The 23,888-nt window shown below is 51.3% G+C and overlaps 1 protein-coding gene across 1 annotated transcript in view; it reads right to left on the reverse strand.

Moving 5' to 3' along the window:
- Nucleotides 1-23,888, reverse strand: part of adarb2 (adenosine deaminase RNA specific B2 (inactive)) — a 198,784-nt gene that overhangs the window by 25,817 nt on the left and 149,079 nt on the right. Inside the window, 2 exon segments of the mRNA XM_056299237.1 lie at nucleotides 21,992-22,588; nucleotides 22,590-22,945. Of these exon segments, the coding sequence (XP_056155212.1) occupies nucleotides 21,992-22,588; nucleotides 22,590-22,945 (953 nt within the window).

Raw genomic sequence — 23,888 nt, forward strand, 5'->3', positions numbered from 1 at the left:
GTCTGTACAGTGATGAGGCAGGCGTTTCACAGAGTCTAATGAGAAACTTCCGCCCTGATCTATGAACGTTAATGACATCCAGGTTATTTGGATGGGTAGCGGTTAACCGAGCTTTGTCTCGTATGGACACCAAAGAGTATCTTGCATGTCGTAGATCGACGGTTTGGTTGATATTATCAATACATGACACCGTGGGATGAGAATGGGCTTGACAGACGTATTGTTGTGAACTGTCAAAATCTTTTCTTTTTTTTTTGCCTGTTGTATTGTTGCTTAAAATGTTCTTTGCTAGCTGCCTTGTTCACTGCTGTTCATTGTACTCTGACAAGCAGCCGACTCGCTGTGACAAGCAGCCAGATCTACGAACACGGCACTCACTGACAACACTGATGTCCATGTATTGATTTACCTAAGTGTTGGTAACTCATACCACCTTGTGTTAAAAAAAACCTGAACTGTCCCTTTAAACCAGATGAGAGGTGAATTGGCCTATCCCCCTAACAGTTACGGGTACACAGGCCACATTGGACATGTAGTCCCTCTAGCGAGTTCTGGGTCTACCCCGGGGTCTCCTCCCAGTTGGCCGTGCCTGGAAAACCTCCAAAGGAAGGCGCCCAGGAGGCATCCTAATCAGATGCCCGAACCACCTCAAATGGCTCCTTTCGACGCCGAGCTCCGAGCTCCCTCCGGATGTCCGAGCTCCTCACCCTATCTCTAAGGCTGGGCCCAGACCCCCTACGGGGGAAACTCATTTCAGCCTACAAAACTATATACAGCATAATCAGACTTGCGGCACGGTGGCGCGGTGGTTAGCGCTGCCGCCTCACAGCAACAAGTTCCTGGGGGTCATCCCAGGTTATCCTCTGTGTGGAGTTTGCATGTTCTCCCCGTGTCTGCGGCGGGGTTTCTCCGGGTGCCCCGGTTTCCCCCAGCATCAAAAAGACATGCGTGTTAGGGTTAATACTCCTGCCTGTGCCCCTGGCCGCGGCGATGGAGAGAAGAGCTGGAGTCGGTCCCCGGATGCTGCACGGCGGCTGCCCACTGCTCCTAGAGCTACACAGCTAGGATGGGTTAAATGCAGAGCATAATTCCCCCACAGGGATTAATAAAGTATATCAAAAAAAAAAGAGAAAAAGATTTGACCTAGATAGATTCATAAAAAAGCAAATACACTTGAGTAGGAAGACAAGAGCTGAAGGGATTTTTTTTTTAAGTTCCCACCATCTTTAGCATTAATTATGACCCCCCTATTCCTGGATCTCAGTGACTGGAAGTGGGGGGAAAAAAAAGAGGAAGTAGAAGGGGGAGGAAAAAAAGCTTTGGGGTAACGTTTGGTGCGCGTATAAGTCATTCAAGCATCAGTCCCCTCTGATTAACCTCCTCGGCGGAGATAAAAGCAGCGATATGCCCGAAAACCCTTAATAATGTCAGGCGCGGTGTAAAACACACACCGGCTGCTTTATACATTATGCACCAGGGGCCGGCAGAGGGACTCCTCCGAAAAGATAACATGGGCTGCTCCCCAAGAGAGGGAGAGAGGGAGAGGGAGAGAGAGAGAGACAGAATATATAGCCAGGCGAGAGAGAGGACGACGGCGGCTGGGGAGGAGAGCGTGAGGGAGAGACCCGCCGAGAGAGGAGGACGCGGCGACGGGGAGCAAATCGGGGGAGAGCGAGGAAGAGGAGGAGAACCGGGGAGCACGCAGAGGGCCGTGAGGGAAAGAGGCCCGATCAAGGCGGGAGGAGGAGCTGCGAGGGTCAGCGACGAGGATTTTATCCTCTCATTGACCAAGAATCGGGTAGGGGTAGGGGTGGGGGTGGGGGGTTCACACCTCTCAAGAACCCTGAGGCTTTTGCACACATCTCCCATTAATCTGCCATGATTTAGCAGAGAGAGAGAGAGGGAGAGAGAGGGAGGCCATGAGAATAACATATTTATGATTTCATGCGCAGGAAGGGCAAGCAATTTCATTAGTGAAGGCGTCGCCGTCGTAAGTATTTGAATATGACCCGCAGGAGTGTACGTCCCAATGCCTCCACTGGGGTCCTGTGGACTCAACGAGTACTGGTGTCGAGCCCTCTCTCGAGCCGCGCCTCGCATCTGTAATATCTCATTTCTGTCAGAGAAGACGAGAACACAGAGGACGTCTGGAGAGCCCATGAAATAATGACACCAAACCCCAACCCCGCCCGCTATGTGGACAAACTGCGAGGATCCAGCGGTGGCTTTAAAACGTCCAGGGGCCGCCAGAATCTGGCATCGCCTGTCACGTCTTGAAAGAGCCGAGCCACTCAAACGGCTCCCGTGAAGCCGGCGTCCTCCGAAGGGACGAGTTTGCCGACCGTCGCCTAAACATGGCGGCCCTTCCTCCGTCTCTGCCGCTCTTGAAGATACCGCGGTGGCTCTGTCGGCGGGCTCGACCCCGGCGTGCAGCGACACTTCAAAAACCCAGGCGCCGCGCTTTGAACACCGCCCATTAACGCCTGTAGCCAAGCCTCGTACCCGGCTTTCTGCTCCGTAAGAAGACTGTAGAGGGAGAATGAGCGGAAACTGGTGTTTTTGTCCCTGGTTTCTTTCCTCCCCGCCATGCTCGGCCTGCAACACAGCATACTGCCAAGACTACCATGTGTGAAAATAATGCAAAATTAAAACACAACACAACACAAGTAAAAGGAAATAAAGTCGACTGACTGGCTGTGAACTATATCAGCCAGCCAGCCAGCCAGCCATCCAGCCAGCCAGCCAGCCATCCAGCCATCCAGCCAGCCAGCCAGCCATCCAGCCAGCCAGCCATCCATCCAGCCAGCCAGCCAGCCAGCCAGCCAGCCAGCCATCCATCCATCCATCCAGCCAGCCAGCCAGCCATCCAGCCAGCCAGCCATCCAGCCATCCAGCCATCCAGCCAGCCAGCCAGCCAGCCAGCCATCCATCCATCTAGCCAGCCATCCAGCCAGCCATCCAGCCAGCCAGCCAGCCAGCCATCCAGCCAGCCAGCCAGCCAGCCAGCCAGCCAGCCATCCAGCCAGCCAGCCAGCCAGCCAGCCATCCAGCCAGCCAGCCAGCCAGCCAGCCATCCATCCATCTAGCCAGCCATCCAGCCAGCCATCCAGCCAGCCAGCCAGCCAGCCAGCCATCCAGCCAGCCAGCCAGCCAGCCATTATCCAAACCACGTATCCACATCCTGCTCTCAGGGTCGCGGGGATGCTGGAGCCTATCCCAGCAGTCATTGGGGGGCAGGCGGGGAGACACCCTGGACAGGCTGCCAGACCATCATAGGGCTGACACACACACACACACACACACACACACACACACACACACACACACACACACACACACACACACACACACACACACACACACACGTATTCACACCTGGGGACAATTTAGCACGGCCAATTCACCTGCCCTACGTGTCTTTGGGCTGTGGGAGCAAACCGGAGCCCCCGGAGGAAACCCACGCAGACACGGGGAGAACATGCAAACTCCACACACACAGGACGACCAGGGACGACCCACCAAGGTTGGACTACACCGGCGCTCGAACCCAGGACCTTCTTGATGTGAGGCGACTGCGCTAACCACAATTTCATAAACAATGTCATGTCATAAAACCCCCCAGAATTTATGAAGTATTTTGGTCGTGTTGAATCAAAACAGCATCTGTGCAAATTTTAGAGCACGGCAGGACCGTAAACTCCCTTTACTGGGCGACCATGACCTGTAAAATACCGGTTAAAAATGGAGGTGCCTCTTACAACGTATAGCATCGAAAGAGTCATTTATCCAGCGGCCTTCTCGCTGCTGCATGTGACTAAGTGTTGAGCAGACTCTGTGTCATGTCTGCGGATGCTGTTGTAGCCATAGCCCCTACGGCCCATCATATATCATCAGATATTGATACGGTTCCGCCACGGCGCCATGTCTGACATTTGATTCATGGCTTTGGGTGCTCTTTTTGCATTCATAACAGTCAACAAGGGATCAGGGTGAAATGTCAACGTTGTGTTGGTTTGGGGTGCCTGAGTGACACCAGGGATATTGGCAAAAATAATGGAGTCAGCCAGCAAAGGTAGCTTTGTCTTGTGCTAATGGTCTGTCCTTTGTGGTGTGTGTATGTGTGTGTGTTTATGAGAGAGAGAGAGAGAGAGTGCGAGAGAGAGCGCGAGAGAGAGAGCAAGAGAGTGTGTGTGAGAGAGAGAGTGCAAGAGAGAGAGAGAGAGTGTGTGAGAGAGAGTGCAAGAGAGAGAGAGAGTGCAAGAGAGCGAGAGAGTGTGAGAGAGAGTGCAAGAGAGAGAGAGTGCAAGAGAGAGTGCAAGAGAGAGAGTGCAAGAGAGAGAGTGCAAGAGAGAGAGAGTGCAAGAGAGCGAGAGTGTGAGAGACTGCAAGAGAGAGAGTGCAAGAGAGCGAGAGTGCAAGAGAGAGAGAGTGCAAGAGAGCGAGAGAGTGTGAGAGACTGCAAGAGAGAGAGTGCAAGAGAGCGAGAGAGTGCGAGAGAGAGTGTGAGAGAGAGAGAGAGTGCAAGAGAGCGAGAGAGTGTGAGAGAGAGTGTGAGAGAGAGTGTGAGAGAGAGTGTGAGAGAGAGTGTGAGAGAGAGTGTGAGAGAGAGTGAGAGAGTGAGTGAGAGAGTGTGAGAGAGAGTGTGAGAGAGAGTGTGAGAGAGTGTGAGAGAGAGTGTGAGAGAGCGTGAGCATGGGAGAGTGCAGGAGACAGTGCAAGAGAGAGAGTATGGGAGACAGTGTGAGAGAGAGAGAGTGGGAGACAGTGTGAGAGAGAGAGAGAGTGGGAGACAGTGCGAGAGAAAGGGATCTGGAGAGAGAAAGTGGGAGAGAAAGAGTGGGAGAGAGAACGCGAGCGAGAACATAAGAGAGAGTGAAAGAGCGGGGGAGGGAGAGAGAGAGAGGGAGGGGGGGAGGGAGCGAGCGAGCGAGCACATATTTATGTGCTTGGGGACATAATAGTGTAATAGTGTGTAATGCGAGCACGAAGTGTAAATATGTGCGTGTACCGGGCCGCATAAAAGCTGCACATATTCAGTATGAGGTCACACCTGTTCTCCTCTAAAAAGCAGTGTCGCTCTTTTCTGCACTGATGAATGTGGTTTCTGAACGGCATCCCTGACAGGAGAGGCCAAACGGTGCAGCGATCCCTCTCCCTGCCAACCGCTGTGCACACACGCAGCTGCGGATGCCGCGCAATATATTATGCACTTCACAGCCCATGGATGAAATGAATGCAAATAATGGGCATGTTGGAAAGCCCCGCGAGTGTGCGGGGGGGGGGGGATCCGTCTGACGCCGCCGCTCTCTCGCCGCACGTTTAGCAGAGAGCTCCGTCACTCGCTGTCTGCAAAGCAAGCACGACGCCAGACACGCCGCCTTGCCACTAACGTACCGGGGTCTGTTCTGTCACCTTTCCCGCCAACCAAGCTGTCGAGTTCACGCACACACACGCACACACACGCACACACATGCACACACGCGCTTCATAAGCGCTCAGAGCGAAGCATTACAGAAAGCACGAACGGCATCAAAATAGACAGGAAGTGGACTTGATACTGAAGTCAAAACGATGAAGGCGTCTAATTATCCAGCGTAGATCTCTAATGTGCGCGTGTGCAAGTGTATAGGCTCTTGTGTGCATGCAGGCTTGTGCGTGTGAGTGAGTTCGAGAGTGAGAGTGTATTTGTCGTACTTCCAAGTCTGCTTTTCCTTTTGAAAATTACACAGCACTCTCTCTGGTGCTGTCTCTGGTGTGTCAGAGGGAATTTCTCCCTAATGAATACATGTCAGGCTGCTAACAGCTTAGTACCGGGAATTTAGATATCCGCTTTTTTTTCCTTTTGTGTGTGTGTGTGTGTGTGGAGAGGGGGCAAGCCAACGACTTATAAAATGTACTATTGTTTATGCTGGCGAGGAAGGGAGCTGGGGAGAGGAAGAGACGAGACGGACAAAGAGAAAAGTGACAGATGAGGAGCATAAGTAGAAAAAGGATCGAGAGGGCAAGAGTAGGCACAGAAAAATGGAGAGAGAGACGGAGAGAGACAGAGAGAGAGAGAGAGTGAGAGAGAGACAGGAAACGGAGAGAGACAGAGAGAGCAAGAGAGAGAGAGTGCGAGAGAGAGAGAGAGAGAGAGAGACAGATCAACAGAGAGAGCGACAGAGAGAGAGAGCGAGAGACAGGAGACAGAGCGAGAGAGAGAGAGAGAGAGAGAGACAGGAGGCAGGAGACAGAGAGCGAGAGAGAGAGAGTGAGAGAGAGACAGGAAACGGAGAGAGAGAGAGAGAGAGAGAGAGAGACAGGAGACAGGAGACAGAGAGCGAGAGAGAGAGAGAGAGAGAGAGAGAGAGACAGGAAACGGAGAGAGACAGAGAGAGCGACAGAGAGAGAGAGAGACAGACAGAGACTGGGCATTTGATGCAGAAAGGAAGGTGTCTAAAGGTGAGTTCAGCTGAGGATGAGGAGATTATACTCTCTCCCACCTCCTCAAAACCAGGTTACCTCTTCCTCAGCAATTTGGCAGATACACCCTGGATGAAAGCCCTGGTATTAAGTGTGGAAAGTCCATTCTCAGCCGCCAGGAGTGACTGTTACACGCACACATGTCACACCGGGGTGGAAAGTGGGCGACATCGTGCTGCTTGTGCACAGGTGGGAGAAAGAGAAGGAGGAGGAAAGAGATGGAGCATGGACGGGGATACACGGGCTGGCGCGTGTGTGTCGATATGCATACGTGCCCAGACAGAGTGCTTGTCACCTGTGTATATGGGTGAAGGAGTGGGAGAGGGCGAATGACTCAATTGAGGCTTGCAACAAGCACGCTCACAATTCTCCCACATTTTCCGCAGAAGGTTAGAAAAGTGGGCAAATGGCGGGAAATTTGCAGCAAATTAAGGGGTACTGAATAACCCTGCACATCCTTAAAGATATTCCTTTCCATTATCCAAACCGCTTATCCTGCTCTCAGGGTCGCAGGGGATGCTGGAGCCTATCCCAGGAGTCACTGGGCGGCAGGTGGGGAGACACCCTGGACAGGCCATCACAGGGCCGACACACACACCTAGGGACAATGTAGTACGGCCGATTCACCTGACCTACATGTCTTTGGCCTGTGGGAGGAAACCGGAGCACCCGGAGGAAACCCACGCAGACACAGGGAGAGCATGCAAACTCCACACAGAGGACAACCCCCAAGGTTGGACTACCCCGGGGCTCGAACCCAGGACCCTCTTGCTGTGAGGCGACTGTGCTAACCACTGCGCCACCGTGCCGCCTTAAAAAATGTATAGCAGGAAAAAATAATATCACGAAATCATTATTTGATGTAATGGCTAGCTTATCTCGCAACACCATTGGGGGGTGGGGGTGGGTGGGTGGGGGGGTGCAAGTTCGTGTGTGCAAAGGTTCATTCATCCACTATACAGGGAAGCCCGGGGGGAAATGAGGGGGGATTGGTCTCCCTGCAGGCATCGTGAGCATGGCAAGAAGATACAGGGTGCCATTTCAATATCAGGCACAAACATTCTCGCTCATATTCACAGACATGGACAATTTAGAGTCCTCACGGTGCCCTAAAATTCATCGAGGCTGCGGAGAGAGGAAACCAGACTGCCGGTGTCGATCATTACGTACCTGCCGAAGTAAACCGTGTCATAAAATGCGTTCTTACTGTGTTGTAGTGACTTTACCGTCGCTCCCGTGCTTACGCTTTAAATGCAGAAACAGATATTTTTTTGTTTACAAGAACGAGGACCCCACTCGGGACTCGTAAGCCGCCGTGTTTTGCCAAATATGATGTCTGCAATGATGTTCAGACTGGCCAAACTTTTCTCATTGCCAAAGAGAAAACTATTCCTCGGTTTGACTAAAGCATGTGATGACTATTCAGGCTGCGAGCCCTGTATATCATTCCACATAACACAATCTGCGGCAGCCTAGTCACTGCCCCATGCAGCCAATAGAATGGCTAATGGCTCAATTTACCCAAAAGCCTTTGTGCTTAAGCTCCGTCTGCAGAACTATCTTCAACTTGCGTCTGAACTGAGGTGAATTGATGGAGCGATCATTACAAATGTTCTGGGGGCATGATTTACTCCGGCCTTGGGAACAGCTCTTCTCTGATCTGTTAAATGCTTTATGAATAGCCAGCTCTCGGAAAAGCTCCAGTGACTCATGGCTTCCGAGCTATGACACTTTCGTAGGGTTCAGTACTTCCTGCAGTCAGGGGATAGGGGTGGCATCAAAGGTCGCTCCGGAAGTGACCTTCGGTTGACGATGACAACGGAAGTAGCATTAACACACGTATTTGGATGCACTCCTTGACTTTAGCGGTGATGCAAGTGACCCAGTTTTGTGATTCTGACCTTGTTAAGGCAATTGTTGCGGGGTCACCGAAGGCTGAATCAGTTCCTCTGGATACAGGGCTTACTGGCTGATACGTTTCATCACTCATCTACGGGACCTCTTCAGTCTAAACCGACTGCAGGTATCCCCACCCTTATAAACAACACAGCTGCGTAACGACCGAAACCAACAACCAGTTTCATATGCAGATATGGGCGTGACTATTAACTGGAGTTACAATGGCCGTGTGTACTATTCACAGAGGATTTGGGAATGTTTGCAATCACAGCATTGTAAGATGGTGACAGATGTACTCTTAGCCCCCCCCCCCCTGGTCCAGGGATGGTCGTTCCCTCTTGACATAGATGGCCTCTTTGACTCCCAGTTCAAACCAGTGTTCCTCCCTATCAAGGATGTGTACATCCTCATCTTGAAAGAGTGGCCACTGGCCTGTAGATGGTCTGTGGAGTCCTGGCCTGACGTGTTAGCTCTCCTGTGTTGTGTCATCCTCTTCGCCAACGTCTGTTTGATTTCCCCGATGTCCAAGTCACGGCAATCCTCCTGGCACTTGACAGCGTACACTATGTTGCTCTGTTTGTATCGGGGACCCGATCCTTGGGGTGGACCAACTTCTGGCGCGGCGTGTTTTGGGGTTTGAAAGCAACTGAGACGCTGTGTTTGGAAAATACGCATCTCAACTGTTCCAACACTCCCACCACATAAAGGATCACCACTGGTTTACGCTTAGGCAGCTGTGGTCCTTCTCCTCTCTTCGATCGGCTGGTGGGCTGTTTGGGCGTCTTCCTGGCTCTGACAAACGCCCAGTTGGGATAACCCCACTTAACCAGGGCCTGTTTAATGTGGGATTTCTCCCCTTCCCCGGCCTCTGTGTCGGCGGGGACGTTGTCAGCTCGGTGGTACAGCGTCCTGATGACTCCTAGTTTGTGCTCGAGTGGATGACGAGAGTCAAACCTTAACTACTGAATCGCCATCTTACGATGCTGTGACTGCAAACACTCCCAAACCCTCTGAATAGGACACATGGCCGCTGAACGTCTAGTTGATGGTCACGCGAAAGCGGTCGTTGTTTCGGTCGACATGCAGCTGTGTCGTTTATTAGGGCGGGGGTACCTGCAGTCAGCTGAGACTGAAGAGGTCACTTAGATGAGGGATGAAACGCTTCGCTCGGTAAACGTTGAGTCCAGAAGAACCGATTCAACCTTCTGTGATTGCTTAGCTGGATTGCAGCATGCTTAAAAACAAACTCAGCTGATGGCTGCAGAAAATTAAGGAGTGTTGGGTGGGGGGGTGTTAAAAGAAAAATGAACACGTTTTTTTTTTTTCATGGAATTCTGGACCTCACCGCCGACATGGCAAAACTCATTCACGGCGAACTGACGGCAAAGCACTGAAAAATACAACCAAACTCAGATTTAAACCGGATTTCACTTATTTCCCTGTTGTCACACACACACACACACCTTCACCCCGTGTGTCACACACACACAAACACACTCCCATATAAACACAAAATAATGGGTGGGAAACAACACGGCGTATATGGCAGCATGGAGGCAGAGGTGATGCATTGTACATGCATCACCTCTGCCTCTCCTCTTATTGCCCAGTGGGTTAACATAAAAATACATGAAGACCGGGCACGGGGTCCATCCATAACCCAGCGGACAGTGGTTCCAGGCACCGCGCGGGCGTTAACTAGGTAGCTACTGTATACTCAGGGGCAGGCAGGCTGAAATATGAGGGCTGAAGACAAGAGGTCTTCCCTGAATGCTAAACTCGCTCTCTCTCTCACTCGCTCGCTCTCTCTCGCTCTCCCGCTCCCTCTCCCCCCGCCGTGCCCTGCAACCAATCTGACGCCTAATTAATCCTGAAGGTCTTTTGTTCCACTGAGGTTTTCTTCCCTTTCCCCCCCACTGCACTCCATCCATCCTGCCCTCCCCGCGAGCCTGCCCCTCATCCTTCCCTGCCAGCTCCCTTTTATGTCCCCTCCCTCCCTCCTAGCCGACCCGTCCAAGCCCTCCCTTCCCCTTCCCCTTCCCTTTTGTCGTCCCCAGGGAAGGCGAAGTACGGTCCCAGAGGGCAGGACACGGGTAACAGCTGTTTTGGCTGTTACCTTTTTTTTGTTTTTTTTTTTGTTTTTAACTCTCTTTCCTGACATTCCCTTCCCGTTTTTTTTTTCCTCCTCTTTTTGTTTTTTGGAACTACAGGACTATGGAGAATACGCTCTTGTGTTAAACATGATTTAAGATTTTTGTAAAGCACGTTATGTAAGTTATCCCCTGGAGAATGCCTTCAAACTGAGGTGTAGAGTTAAATCCTGCTTGAGGAGCTGTACATATATATATAATTATTATTATAATATATATAATAATACTATATATTATATATATATATATATATATATATATATATATTATAATATTGATATTATTATACTATATAGGTGGCACGGTGGTGCAGTGGTTAGCGCGGTCGCCTCACAGCAAGAAGGTCCTGGGTTCGAGCCCCGGGGTAGTTCAACCTTGGGGGTTGTCCTGGTTCGTCCCCAGTGTGGAGTTTGCATGTTCTCCCCCTGTCTGCGTGGGTTTCCTCCGGGGGCTCCAGTTCTCTCCCACAGTCCAAAGACGTTTAGGTCAGGTGCACTGGCTGTACTAAATTGTCCCTAGGTGTGAGTGTGTGTGAGTGTGTGTGTGTGTGTGTGTGTGTGATGGCCTGGCGGCCTGTCCAGGGTGTCTCCCTGCATGTTGCCCAATGGCTGCTGGGATAGGCTCCAGCATCCCCGCGACCCTGAGAGCAGGATAAGCGGTTCGGATAACGGATGGATGGATGTTATTATGTGTATATATATATCTGTTGAGCACTTTCCCTACCGTTGAGTGTTTCATTTATCAAAGTTATATATATATATATATCCATCCATTATCCAAATTCTATTATATTTATTTCTTATTTTTTATTATTATTGCTATTTATTTATTTATTTTATTTCCATCCATCCATCCATCCATCCCCCAAACCGCTCATCCTGCTCTCGGGGTCGCGGGATGCTGGAGCCTCTCCCAGCAGGCACGGGGAGACACCCTGGACGGGCTGCCGGGCCATCGCAGGGCGGACACCTTCACGTTCACACCCAGGGGACGGTGGGGTACGAGCGATTCACCTGACCTACATGTCTTTGGACCCACTACGCTCGCAGACGTCGGCACAAGCTTATCTCTTTCAGTGCCGCTCGCTTGGACAAAGCAATCAGAAGGCTCTGGACAGGAGCTCCACTGCTCTCATTTTGTTTTCTTATTTTCTTATCTTATTTTATTTCATTCGAATTGATGCTGGGATAGGCTCCGGCACCCCCGCGACCCCAAATTTGGATATATATATGAAAATGTAAATATATGTGTGTGTGTGTGGATATATAACGTCTGAAAAAATAACACCGCTCTTAGCTTTTTGCTGCACTGTTACCTGTGTGCCAGCCGACTGAGGCAAAAGTGAGATTTCTGACCGGCCTCCTAAAGATCTTCTTGCAGACGGGTCGATTTGTAAAAAAATAAATTCAAGGAGGCTGATGGGGGTCTGTGGATGTGTGTGTGGGGGGTGGGGTGGGTGGGGGGTGGATGTTTGTGCTTCAAACAACCCGCGCTGCCCCTTTAAACTGCAGCCACCGGCCTACATATCATTAGCCATGGAGGCTTCTCTTGCAGCGGCTGTATTTAAAAGCTGTTTGGGAGCCGGCGTGCAAATGTCCGATGTGGACAAGCTAAACACCGTTAATCGAGCTCGTGCCATCAGCCTAAAGGGGGTGGAAAGGGGGAAGGCAGTTTTGTGAGGGTTTTTTTTTTGTGTGTGGTTCATTTGTTAATGAAGGGGACGGCACCCACTCGCATCCCGCCTCACATCCACCCCGGCTTAGTGGGTGCGGGTACAGCGTGTCATCACAGACAGACGCGTTGCATCAGCGGCGGCGGGCCTACACAAGGACACAGTGGTTGGCTGCAGCCCAGAAAGACGGAGCTCCGGAGGGGGTTCTCCAGGGATACACGTGTGGAGGTCTGGGGACCCGGTGGGTCCGAATGATCATCCAGGCCTGTGAATAGGTGGAGGGGGATAACGGCTATCAAGGGTCGTGTGTGTGTGTGTGTGTGTGTGCTAATGACGTGGGGATGCTCGCGTCCTGTCCACATATATGACGGTCAGAGTCGTCCATACGGCTCCTGGCTGGAAGGTCATCTAAAGGCCAGACGTGCGGCCCTCCCCTCTCTTTGCCTCCCCTTTCCCCGTCTTTTTCTCTCTCCTGCCTGAGAACCAGAGATAAACCGACACGTGCAAGCCACACAGGACCAATAGCTGTGATTTATCGGAACCCATTTGGCACCTGAACGCCTATGAAATTGTAATGAACTTGATTATCCTTTTAATGAAGTGTGAGAGGTTCTTCAGAAATGATTATAACCACGATCTTGCACAGGGCCGGGAAGGAGCCGCCGAGGAGAGGGAAGGAGGACGGGAGGGGAAGGAGGACCGGGAGACTGTCAGGGAGAATAAAGACTTAGTGGCGGGGGTCTCTGAATACTGTAGGGCGAGGGGGGGGGGAATGCAAACAGGAGTGCCGCGCTTCTTTAGCGTGGATTACAGGGGCGTTTAATGTGTAGGTGAAGGGACTCGGCCGCACCGGCGCCGTTTCCATCCCGCTCTTCCGGGGGGGGGGGGGGTTCTCCGGCAAAGCCGATACATTAGATCCAACAGCGGGCGACCCCGATAGGTCACACTTTGCATACATATTAGACGGCCAAGACGGCGCGGGATGAATTTAACCTTTCCACATATCAAGTCCTCCCCTTTTACCAAGGTAAACGTTATCGCTCGGTGATTTCACAAACCAGATCTCCCCTCTTCCACGCAGCTTTAGTCAAATGCCAGACGGCGTGGCGGGCCGCTGCTAAGAAATTGCACCACCAAAAGGGGGAGAGTCACAGTCCAGGGGAAATGGCAGCTCTGTGCTCCTTTTTTAAAAAAATTTTAATCCCCTCCCCTCCCCTCCCTTATCTCCCCAATTGTATTGGGCTAATTACCCAGCCCACCCCCCCTCTGCAGGGCTGCAGACTACCACATGTGGAGTTGCCAGCCGCTTCTTCTCACCTGACAGAGGAGTTTCACCAGGGGGACGTAGCGCGTGGGAGGATCACGCTATTCCCCCTCCCCCCTGAACAGCAGCCGAGTAGACCGCCACGCCACCCGGACGCCCCCTAGCTCTGTGCCCCCCTCAGTGTTGCCAGGCCCGGCTGAGGAGCACCGTGACACAGGCATCCATGTTTCAGCTCTCCTGAAAAGCGCGCGGGATCATCCCATTCACGACAACGCGTTGCAAGGAAGGTTTGCCCCGAGCAGCTTCGCCGCGAGGAACACCTCAGTCCCTCCCGGCTGATCTGTGCCCCCGATCCGTCGTCGAGAAACCCCCTCTCTGTGTGTGCTGCGCCTTTAATTTGACTGTCTAAAGAGAACATGATGGAAACGGCCGTCCCCATAGATCAGTGGTTCTCCACCTTTTTGGGGTCCTGGACCCCCTGCGTATTTTTGATCTACCCTGAGGACCCCTCCACCTGATCTTGGGGGAGGGGGGTTGCAATTTAAACTGCATTTTAAATTGCATTACAGCATTTATTCACTCTTTGGGGCAAAAATAAGAGCTTTCAGTTGTAACTTAGATATAGTTAACAAAACAGAATTCTTATGCAGTAGCTTTCAGATATATGTAACAAAACAGAATATGTATTCAGTAACTTTCAGATATATGTAACAAAACAGAATGTGTATTCAGTAACTTTCAGATATATGTAACAAAACAGAATATGTATTCAGTAACTTTCAGATATATGTAACAAAACAGAATATGTATTCAGTAACTTTCAGATATATGTAACAAAACAGAATATGTATTCAGTAACTTTCAGATATATGTAACAAAACACAATATGTATTCAGTAACTTTCAGATATATGTAACAACAGAATTTTTATGCAGTAACGTTTAACAATGCAAACGGGAGCGAGATCTCTTAAAATACAATAAATTACACTCGTGAAACAGATGTAATTAGAGAAAAAAGTCCTGTTACCCTTTATAGTTTAGCTAGATAAAGGTCTCAGTCACATTTGAGTGAAATAATCCTATTTCTATAAACGTCATAGGATCTTTTTTTTTAAAGATATTTTATTTTCACGGACCCCTTGCAATTACACCACGGACCACTAGGGGTCCGCGGGCCCCCGGTTGAGAAACGCTGGTGTCGAGTCCCTACTATTTACACTGTGCCACCTATGGCGATAACCACAGCTTATCTGTGAGTAACATCTTCCGTGGCGGTCGTGCATATGTCCCCGCCGCTGTCCAAATGCTGCGGCCTGTAACACCGCCGGCGCCGTCTCCAGAGCTGTTAATCAACTCCTCTGATAGTGTCACCCACACCTCCTCCCCCTCCTCCCTCGCCTGGTAAATTTCAATCTTAGACGAGATGCTAATTTGTTGTAGCGATATTAATTAATGGTCGCCCTGTCACAGCTGTTTATATTGAGACAGATTAGAAGTGAGGGAGATTAGACAAAGAAAACAATCTGCGAGGGGCTGACTGGCTGACAGGGGTCACCTTCACGTGCCTGAAATCATATTCAAGCCGCCGTGATGGGGGCAGGGAAATGAGTGCACGTGGAGACCACATCCAGCCCCCCTATCTAACGTGGTTAGCGTTTAGGGACGGCTAAATCAAACGATATTGAACCGCACCATTCGCTCAAAGCCGACATCGCTCCGAGGGGGCAACGACGCCTCATTGTAAAAAGCGAAGATATCACGTCGCTCTCCTTCGTAATCAGCAAATCGTCCCTCGTGCCTCCTCAGACTTTATACAATTGAGTGCTTTTACGTGCAGACGAGAGATGTGATTAGTAGGAGTTATCGGTCTGTGCCAACATTTTGATGATATTGTACACACTGATATTGGCAATGCAGTTTCTCCAGAAGCCTTGTTGACAGGAGTCTCTGCATAATGGCTGCACATGCCGCGGAAATGGTGCAGTTCAGTAACTTCTTCCCTCCAGCTCGCCGGCCTTTTTTCCCGCGCAATGGATTTCTACCATGGTAACCTATACACTTTTTTGTTTGGACCCCCCCCCTCCCTTTTTCTCCCCAATTGTACTTGGCCACTTACCCCACTCTTCCCGGTCGCTGCTCCACCCCCCTCTGCCGATCCGGGGAGGGCTGCAGACTACCACATGCCTCCTCAGGTGGAGTCGCCAGCCGCTGCTTTTCACCTGACAGTGAGGAGTTTCGCCAGGGGGACTAGCGTGTGGGAGGATCAGGCTATTCCCCCCCCAGTTCCCCCTCCCCCACCCAACAGGCGCCCTGATCGACCAGTGCGGCGACCAGGACATCCGGCTTCCTACCCACAGACATGGCTAATTGTGTCTGTAGGGACGCCCGACCAAGCTGGAGGGAACACGGGGGATTCGAACTGGTGATTCCCGTGTTGGTAGGTAACAGAGTAGACCGCCACGCCACCCGAAATAAAATCTCACAGTTTTATTTTTGGTGTTACTACGAAACCAGCTGACACCGGCGTTCACAGACGGCATCATCAGCTATTGAGTTCTTCCGCACCCTTCTGCACCCTGGCAGCCATGTTTGTTGTCGCCCAGGATGTGTGACTTCCCCCCCCTGACATGTGCAATTTGAGAACCTCAAGAGAAATCAGAGAAAGGCCTGTACATGCATCACAAGATGGAAAGATCGGGCAAAACTCCAGGGGTCTTAATTGGGTTTTGAGTACTTCGATCGAGATCTTACCCTGATATTATGAATCTCATAAAGGCGCTCGCGCGACCGTTTCAATAACCGCAGTATTACCTTAATCGGGGTAAAACCGGCATATGAGTCTCCATGTAAATGCAGCCACCGTCTCCATCCTCCACTATCCTCATTTTCATTCTACACTGCCGGCAAACAAATTTATATTTAAATGGACCCTAATCCTAGCTGGCATAGTGCAGCGGCCATACTGTAAGCTGAATACCGACCTCGACGCCGTCCTTCCCTCTAATCACGCTGACTCTCCGCCTCCCAAGAGCCCCGCTCAAGTGCTGGGCTCGGTTTACTCGGCAACAGTGCAGAGCGTTGTCACGGCAATGAAAGACTGAGTGGCCAATCAAGGCCTTAACGGCAGAGTCGCTCCGCTCGGTAATATGGATCCTGAGATTACTTTGGCATTCTCTCACTTCTTTGAGAAATCTCACGTCTTTAAGAAGCTAAGCGAGTCTTGCCCCTTCTCTGTGCTAACGCGCATCGCACCAAAGGGCCGCATCAGTACGTACTCAGGTTTACGGTAGACAAGGACGCACAACGACGAATGAAATTCCTCGATGGACATATAAATATCGCTCTCTAAATGAGTAGTAGTCCATTTGACCATGCCGTTCTTACAAACAACCCCCCCCATACATCCCAGTGAGGGCGAGTCGGAGCTATTTGTTATGTGGGTGTGGGTATGTGTGCAAGTGCACGCGTGTGTGACCGCGCACACTCATTAAGGTATGCGCGGTGGGATGCGCCAGTCTTGTCTGTCTCGCTATGTTATTCCTTATTATGAGTGTTGAGCAGGACAGACAAGAAAGAGAATGCGAAACTACACATCGCGGGTGAGCTTCAATATTTCATCCAGGAGCCGGACTGTTCTCCGGGCCTGCTAGTTCAGCTTAGCCTAAGGAGGTTCACCGAGGGACGGCCGGCAGCCCCCCAACACACCAGCACGATGCTGTGTTGCATCTTATTGGGTTCATATCATATTCTGAATTGGTGATCCTGGCATCTGTTTTCTCCTTCTCCCTCCGTGCCTTCGCCAGTTTCTTCCTCTTCTGTTTTCTTCGCCATTCTTTACTGTGGTTCTCTTCACCTCTTTTTATCGCTGCCCGTCTTAGCCTCCCACCAACACGCTCGCTTCCTGTCTATCTTTTCGCACAATGTTGTCTTAACCCTCGCCATGCCTGTGACCTTGTACCAGACCTCTCCCGGTGGTTTCCCTTGTGAGCCTTTATCAAGGAACTCCAACTGGAGAAGCGGCCGGATACGAAAGCCCGCCGCCACCGTGGGGGACAATTAAACCTGACTCAAAATTTCCTTTGCTAGGAGGAATTAGAATATGTAAATAGAAGGTAAACACGGATGTCTCTATGGGGAAGATCTGTTTGCTAAGCTAGGGCAAGAATAGAGAAGTGCCCCTTAAACAACAACAGCTCGGATCCATCCAGCCATCCATTATCCAAACTGCTTACCCTTCTCAGGGTCGCGGGGATCCTGGAGCCTGTCCCAGCAGTCATTGGGCGGCAGGCGGGGAGACACCCTGGACAGGCTGCCAGTCCATCACAGGGCCCACACACATTCACACCTAGGGACAATTTAGTACGGCCGATTCAGCTGATCTACGTGTCTTTGGGCTGTGGGAGGAGCACCCGGAGGAAACCCACGCAGACATGGGGAGAACATGCAAACTCCACACAGGACGAGCCGGGACGACCTCCAAGGTTGGACTACCCCGGGACTCGAATCCAGAGCCATCTTGCTGTTAGGCGACCGCGCGAACCACTGCGCCACCGTGCCGCCACAGCTCAGATCTAAAATCAGTATTATCTTTTAGGTAAGGACTCTGGCGTCCTCATCAGCTGTCACTCGAGAACCCTGCAAAATATAAACCCCACTACGGGTCTTGGTACAGGCAAAGGCTATGCAAGATATCAGGATATTGTTGAATCTGAATATTTTGTTTTTCCTGTCATTGAATATTACTGCAGGGATTTCTCCTGTTCCTGGCTATCATATACATGGTCGGAGCGGGCCGGGCGCTACTTCACACTCGGGGTAATTGAGGTGTATTTGGTAGTGGATCAACATAGCTTTTCGCCGGTGACAGGTGGAGCCTAAGGGAATTCCCGGGAAAGCGAACTGACCTTGCTGGCGCACACAGCACACAACACAAAACAGCATTTAGCAGTGGCAATGCCTATGAGGCTACAGTTGGCATCTACCCCACACCTCGCCTCACATCTCCAGTCTCGTCTGCTACTGCCCTTACAATCAGGGTTTGGCATGCACGCTCATGCACATGCAGCTTAGTCTCGATTTTGAGTTAAACGTTAGAGAAACCACGGAGGCTGTTATATTTCCATCTCATTACAACATTCCGAGCCATACTTCTGATTGCTGATGCACACTTACTCACGAGTTTGTTTTGGACATAGTAGATCACCGGATGTCCTTTTCCACAGCCGGCCTTGTAGTGACATCAAGATCCTGAAGCTGCTGCGGAAATCTCCACTGAAACTAGAAGCTCCGACCGTATTCCACAGATTCCCGCCTCACTTTGCTGGCTGGGTATCCGTGCTAAACCCCAACTTTAAAGTGCGACTACTAACATGAGAAATACTCCGTAGGCTTGTTTTGGTGCAGGACAGGCCATCCTACACCAGTATTTCCAGAGGTGCAGACCTCCGCTGTTCTCAGAGGTAGAAAGATCTCAGCAGGTGGGAAAGTTTTTTTTTTTTCTTAATAGTCTTCCGGCGAACATCAGTGAAGCTGATCCTGTTGATATGAGAGTAGATAAAGCTGCCATTACTGCTTCACTAGCAGTTACATCTGAGTTGCCCAGTTTGGTTCATGTGTCATATCTCCTCTGGGAAGGTCTCAATCCCCCCCCCCCCACCTTTTTCTCCCCAAATGTACCCATCCAATTACCCTACTCTTCCGAGCTGTCCCGGTCACTGCTCGGAAGAGTGGGGTAGGAGTAGACGGAATAGACCGTCACACCACCCGGTGTGATGTATTCCGTTGCCTACCAACACAGGGATCGCCAGATCGAATCCCCGTGTTACCTCCGGCCTGGTCGGGCGTCTCTACAGACACAGTTGGCCATGTCTGTGGGCGGGAAGCCGGATGTGGGTATGTGTCCTGGTCGCTGCACTAGCGCCCCCTCTGGTTGGTCAGGGTGCCTGTTCTGGGGGGGGGGGGGGGCTGGGGGGAATAGCGTGATCCTCTCACGCACTACATCCCCCTGGCGAAACTCCTCACCGTCAGGTGAAAAGAAGTGGCTGGCGACTCCACATGTATCAGAGGAGGCATGTGGTAGTCTGCAGCCCTCCCCGGATGGGCAGAGGGGGTGGAGCAGCAACCGGGACAGTGCAGAAGAGTAGGGTAATTGGCTGGATACAATTGGGGAGAAAAGGGGGGGGATCCAAAAAAACAAATAGATGCGACTTGATCTGACATAGGAGCCTACGTGCATAAACACGTGTGTCCTCAGGGTATCGGTTTGCTGCATGTGCGTCCTGGTCTCACACTCCTAGCTGTCGAGTTCACTGGATGTGCAAGCTCACTTGTCTGGTAAAACAGATTCTGAATAAATCTGAATAAATGATTTAATCAGTTCAGACCCCAGCACACAAATGAAAAACTAAACACGACTAACTACAAAGCAAAAATGCATGCTGATAGATGCGCATTAGCGCATTTATGCATACTTATGCAACTGTCCCTCACTATTCCAAACAAGAGCCGCCTCCCGAGTCTTGCAGACAGCATGGCTGACTTTCAAGAATTTCCACAAGCAAGTGCTTTCTGGAACTAAACTGGTGCAGCAAATCCTCTTAAAATCCTTTTAGACACCGTGGCGGCGGGGAGAGAAAAAGGAAAAGTTTCTCCCGGGCAAACGTGTGCAGGTTTGTTGGGATGATGTTTGTGCACTGGGGAGGGATACTCTCACCAGTTTATTTCTCCAAGGCAGGGAGAGATGGCTAATATGACACACGGTCTCCGTGGAAAAAACACAATGTTGTCGTGTGCACAAATATAAGCCTCGGGGGAGAATACTTCATGGAAATTATGTTTAGGACATTCGCCGTTTAATTCTTAGATTGATGCACAACACCGGCTGTGCCACAACAGCTGAACTGTATCATATATATATATATATATATATATATATATATATATATATAGCGGGGTGGCGCGGTGGCGCAGTGGTTAGCGCGGTCGCCTCACAGCACGAGGGTCCTGGGTTCGAACCCCGGGGTAGTCCAACCTTGGGGGTCGTCCCGGGTCGTCCTCTGTGTGGAGTTTGCATGCTCTCTCTGTGTGGGTTTCCTCCGGTTTCCTCCCACAGTCCAAAGACATGTAGGTCAGGTGACTCAGCCGTGCTAAACTGTCCCTAGGTGTGAATGTGTGTGTGTGTGGGCCTTGTGATGGACCGGCGGCCTGTCCTCGGTTTGTCCCCGCCTGCTGCCCAATGACTGCTGGGATAGGCTCCAGTATCCCGTGACCACGATTCAGATAAGCGACTTGGATAATGGATGGATGGATGGCGATATATATATATATATATATATATATATATATATATATATATATATATATATATATAGTCTCATATATTGCCGTGTGCTGTATTGTATTAGATGCACTTAAAATACAAGACTGAATGAGAGCAATTCTCTGAATCCCATGACCACAATTCAGATAAGCGACTTGGATAATGGATGGATGGATGGCGATATATATATATATATATATATATATATAGTCTCATATATTGCCGTGTGCTGTATTTTATTAGATGCACTTAAAATACAAGACTGAATGAGAGCAATTCTCTGAGAAGACGTTGCAATGGGAAAAAGTAGAAATGACACCGATGACCTCGACTGGCTGAATACAATGTTCTGCCTTATAGAAACACGGGAGTCACAACAGAATAAATCACCGTGACTATCTACTCAGGGCGGTTTCACTTCTGATGGAATTCGGGTGTCGAAATGAAGTTTCAAAATGGCTGGCGACAAGTATCCAAGCCAATCACGCCGCCCTGACTTCAGGCTCTCCGATTTCGCTGAAACCCATCAGAAAACAGTTTCCCTGCTCTGATTGCTATTTACATATTTGCTTAAACGAGCACGGGATTGGGCGCGGCGGTTTTGTTTGTCGATTTGCTCTTTGCCTTTCTATCTCCTTTGAGCAACAGATTGAGTTAATGTTTGTAGACACCGAGATGCCACACATGAGGAAACGACGAGACTGTGCAAAATTGCAAAAAGTCTCCCAATTATGGCTCTACAAACACACGAGACTTTTGGAGGGACGGGAAAAAAAACGGAGGAAATGCCCATTTCTCTCGTGTCGGAGGCACGAGGACAATAATTAGCTTCATTTACATGCTTTTCTGTTTGGATAGATCAATGAGCAGATTTTGTTTACCCAAAGCCCAGGTCTTGCACACACACACACACACACACACACACACACACACACACACACACACACACACACACACACACTACTACACCAGTATGTAGTTTCAGGATACACACTTTCCCCAAGTGAAACGCCAGCTGGCATAAAGATCACCCTTATCAGCCCGGTTACTATTCCTCCTTTCATCCCCCCTCCTCGTCTTCGCTCCTATCTCCCCTCCTCCCTAATTACTTGGGAGATTTTTGACTCTCCTGCTGTCTTGGTCATTACAGGGCCCTGTCGGAAGTGGAGTGGCTGCCGAAGATACTAAGCTGAAGGCGGGCGTCGGGGATGTGTCCTCACTCACCTGGGGTAAACGAGGGCAGTTCTTCCTGCTGGCTTTGAGGCCCGTCCTTCCCTCGGGGGCCGTCCTGATGTTGAAGAGGGTCTGGAGAGCACACTGAGCCGCCTGGGTCTTGGCCAGCTTCTTGCTCCGTCCGCAGCCCTCAAATATCCGCCCGTCCACACGCACGGCCATCACAAAGCTACGCAGCCGGCGGCCCTTGGCCCGCTCTGAGAGACAGGCGTAGCGCAGGCCTGGCCGGATCTCGTTGAGCAGGGCCACAGGGCTCTTGGGGGCCTCGGGCTCCGGCACGATCCCGCCCAGCTTTTGCTGAGCTTGCACCATCAGGTCCAGCGTGTGGCGGAGCAGCCGGCCGTGTCTCAGCAGCTCGCTAGAAAGTAGCTCGCTGTCGGCCGCTGCGGTGCATAGAGGGAGGCCGTCGGAGCACGACGAGGACTCGAACTCCTTGAAAAGCGTGTCGGGGAAGTCCGCCTGGTCCGAGGTGAAGTCGGCGGCGGGGTTGGAGAGGTTCCCCATGGCCAGGTGGGCCTGAGGAGCGTTGGGGAACTGGATGAAAGACTTGAGTGCCAGCTCGGCAGCTCTCATCTTGGCCTTCTTTTTGGGTGGGCCCTGTGCCCTCGAAGGTCAGCCCGTTGACCTCCACGGCGATGGAGAAAACGGGAGCGTGAACCGGGCCGGTCTGGGAGACCATGCGGTACTGGAGGCCCGGCCTGAGCTCGTTGAGCTGCACCAGGGCATTCTTTGGTGCGTCCGACCAGGACAGTTTTTTATAGATAAGACGGAGCTGGCAGAGGTGCCCATTGTTGTCTTCTTCCAGTGGCCGCTTTCTCTTCAGGCCCGAAGTCCCACCTCTCGGCGAGTCGGCGCATAAAAGCGACTGGCGCTCTCCGGATCCGGCGGTGCGGTCTTCCAAGTTCCCGATGTTACGGTTTTCTTTTACCTCCGCACTGCTGGTGCCTGGAACAAATGTAGATAAAATAGGAATAGTGTGACTCAGATTGATAAAAAGGAAGAAGAGAAGAAAAAAAAAATACCCAGGCCAAAAAAAAATAAAATAAATGTGGCGATTTACTCTGCGAGGGCTAACGTTCACATTTATCTTGCACGGAGCGAAACGGATCGAGTGAAACCTCCCAAGGCAGATTGAGCCACTCGATACGTAACAAAATGGTAATGAACAAGTCTGCAGTCGTCTCCCGGAGCTGATCCCACTTCATAACACGGGGCGCTAGCATGTTTAAGTGTTTTAGAAGAATCCGGATACAAATCCTCTCTAAATGGAGACCCCATCCGCCCAATCGGTGGGTAATCTGCCCCGGGATTGGCTCCGAGTCCGTGGCGTGAGCGGGGAACGTCTGCGCCTCCTGGCCAACACAAAGCGCCAGGTCCGTTTGTATTGGGGAGACGGCACTGGGTTATGCACACATCCTCTCTTGTTCTGTTTTAACATTTTTGTCCCCCCCCCCCCCCCCCCCACCCCCCCCTATTTTTCTCTCCCCAAATTGTACCCGGCCAATTACCCCCCCTCTTCCGATCCGGGGAGGGCTGCAGACTACCACATGGAGTCACCAGCCATCTTCTTTTCCACCTGACAGTGAGGAGTTACACCCAGGGGGGGTGGGGGTGTAGCACGTGGGAGGATCAGGCTACCCCCCCACCCCCACCCCCGAACAGGTGCCCCCCACCGACCACAAGAGGCGCTAGCGCAGCGACCAGGACACACACCCACATCCGGCCTCCCACCCGCAGACAAGGCCGGTTGTGTCTGAAGGGACGCCCCGGCCAAGCCGGAGGTAACGGGGGGGATTCGGGCCGGCGAGCCCCGTGTTGGTAGGCGACGGGGTAGACCGCCACGCCGCGCCCGGGCGCCCGGGTCACACACACATTGTAAGAAAGAAGG

The sequence above is a fragment of the Lampris incognitus genome, chromosome 19, assembly GCF_029633865.1.
Source record: "Lampris incognitus isolate fLamInc1 chromosome 19, fLamInc1.hap2, whole genome shotgun sequence".
Taxonomy (NCBI): Eukaryota; Metazoa; Chordata; class Actinopteri; order Lampriformes; family Lampridae; genus Lampris; species Lampris incognitus.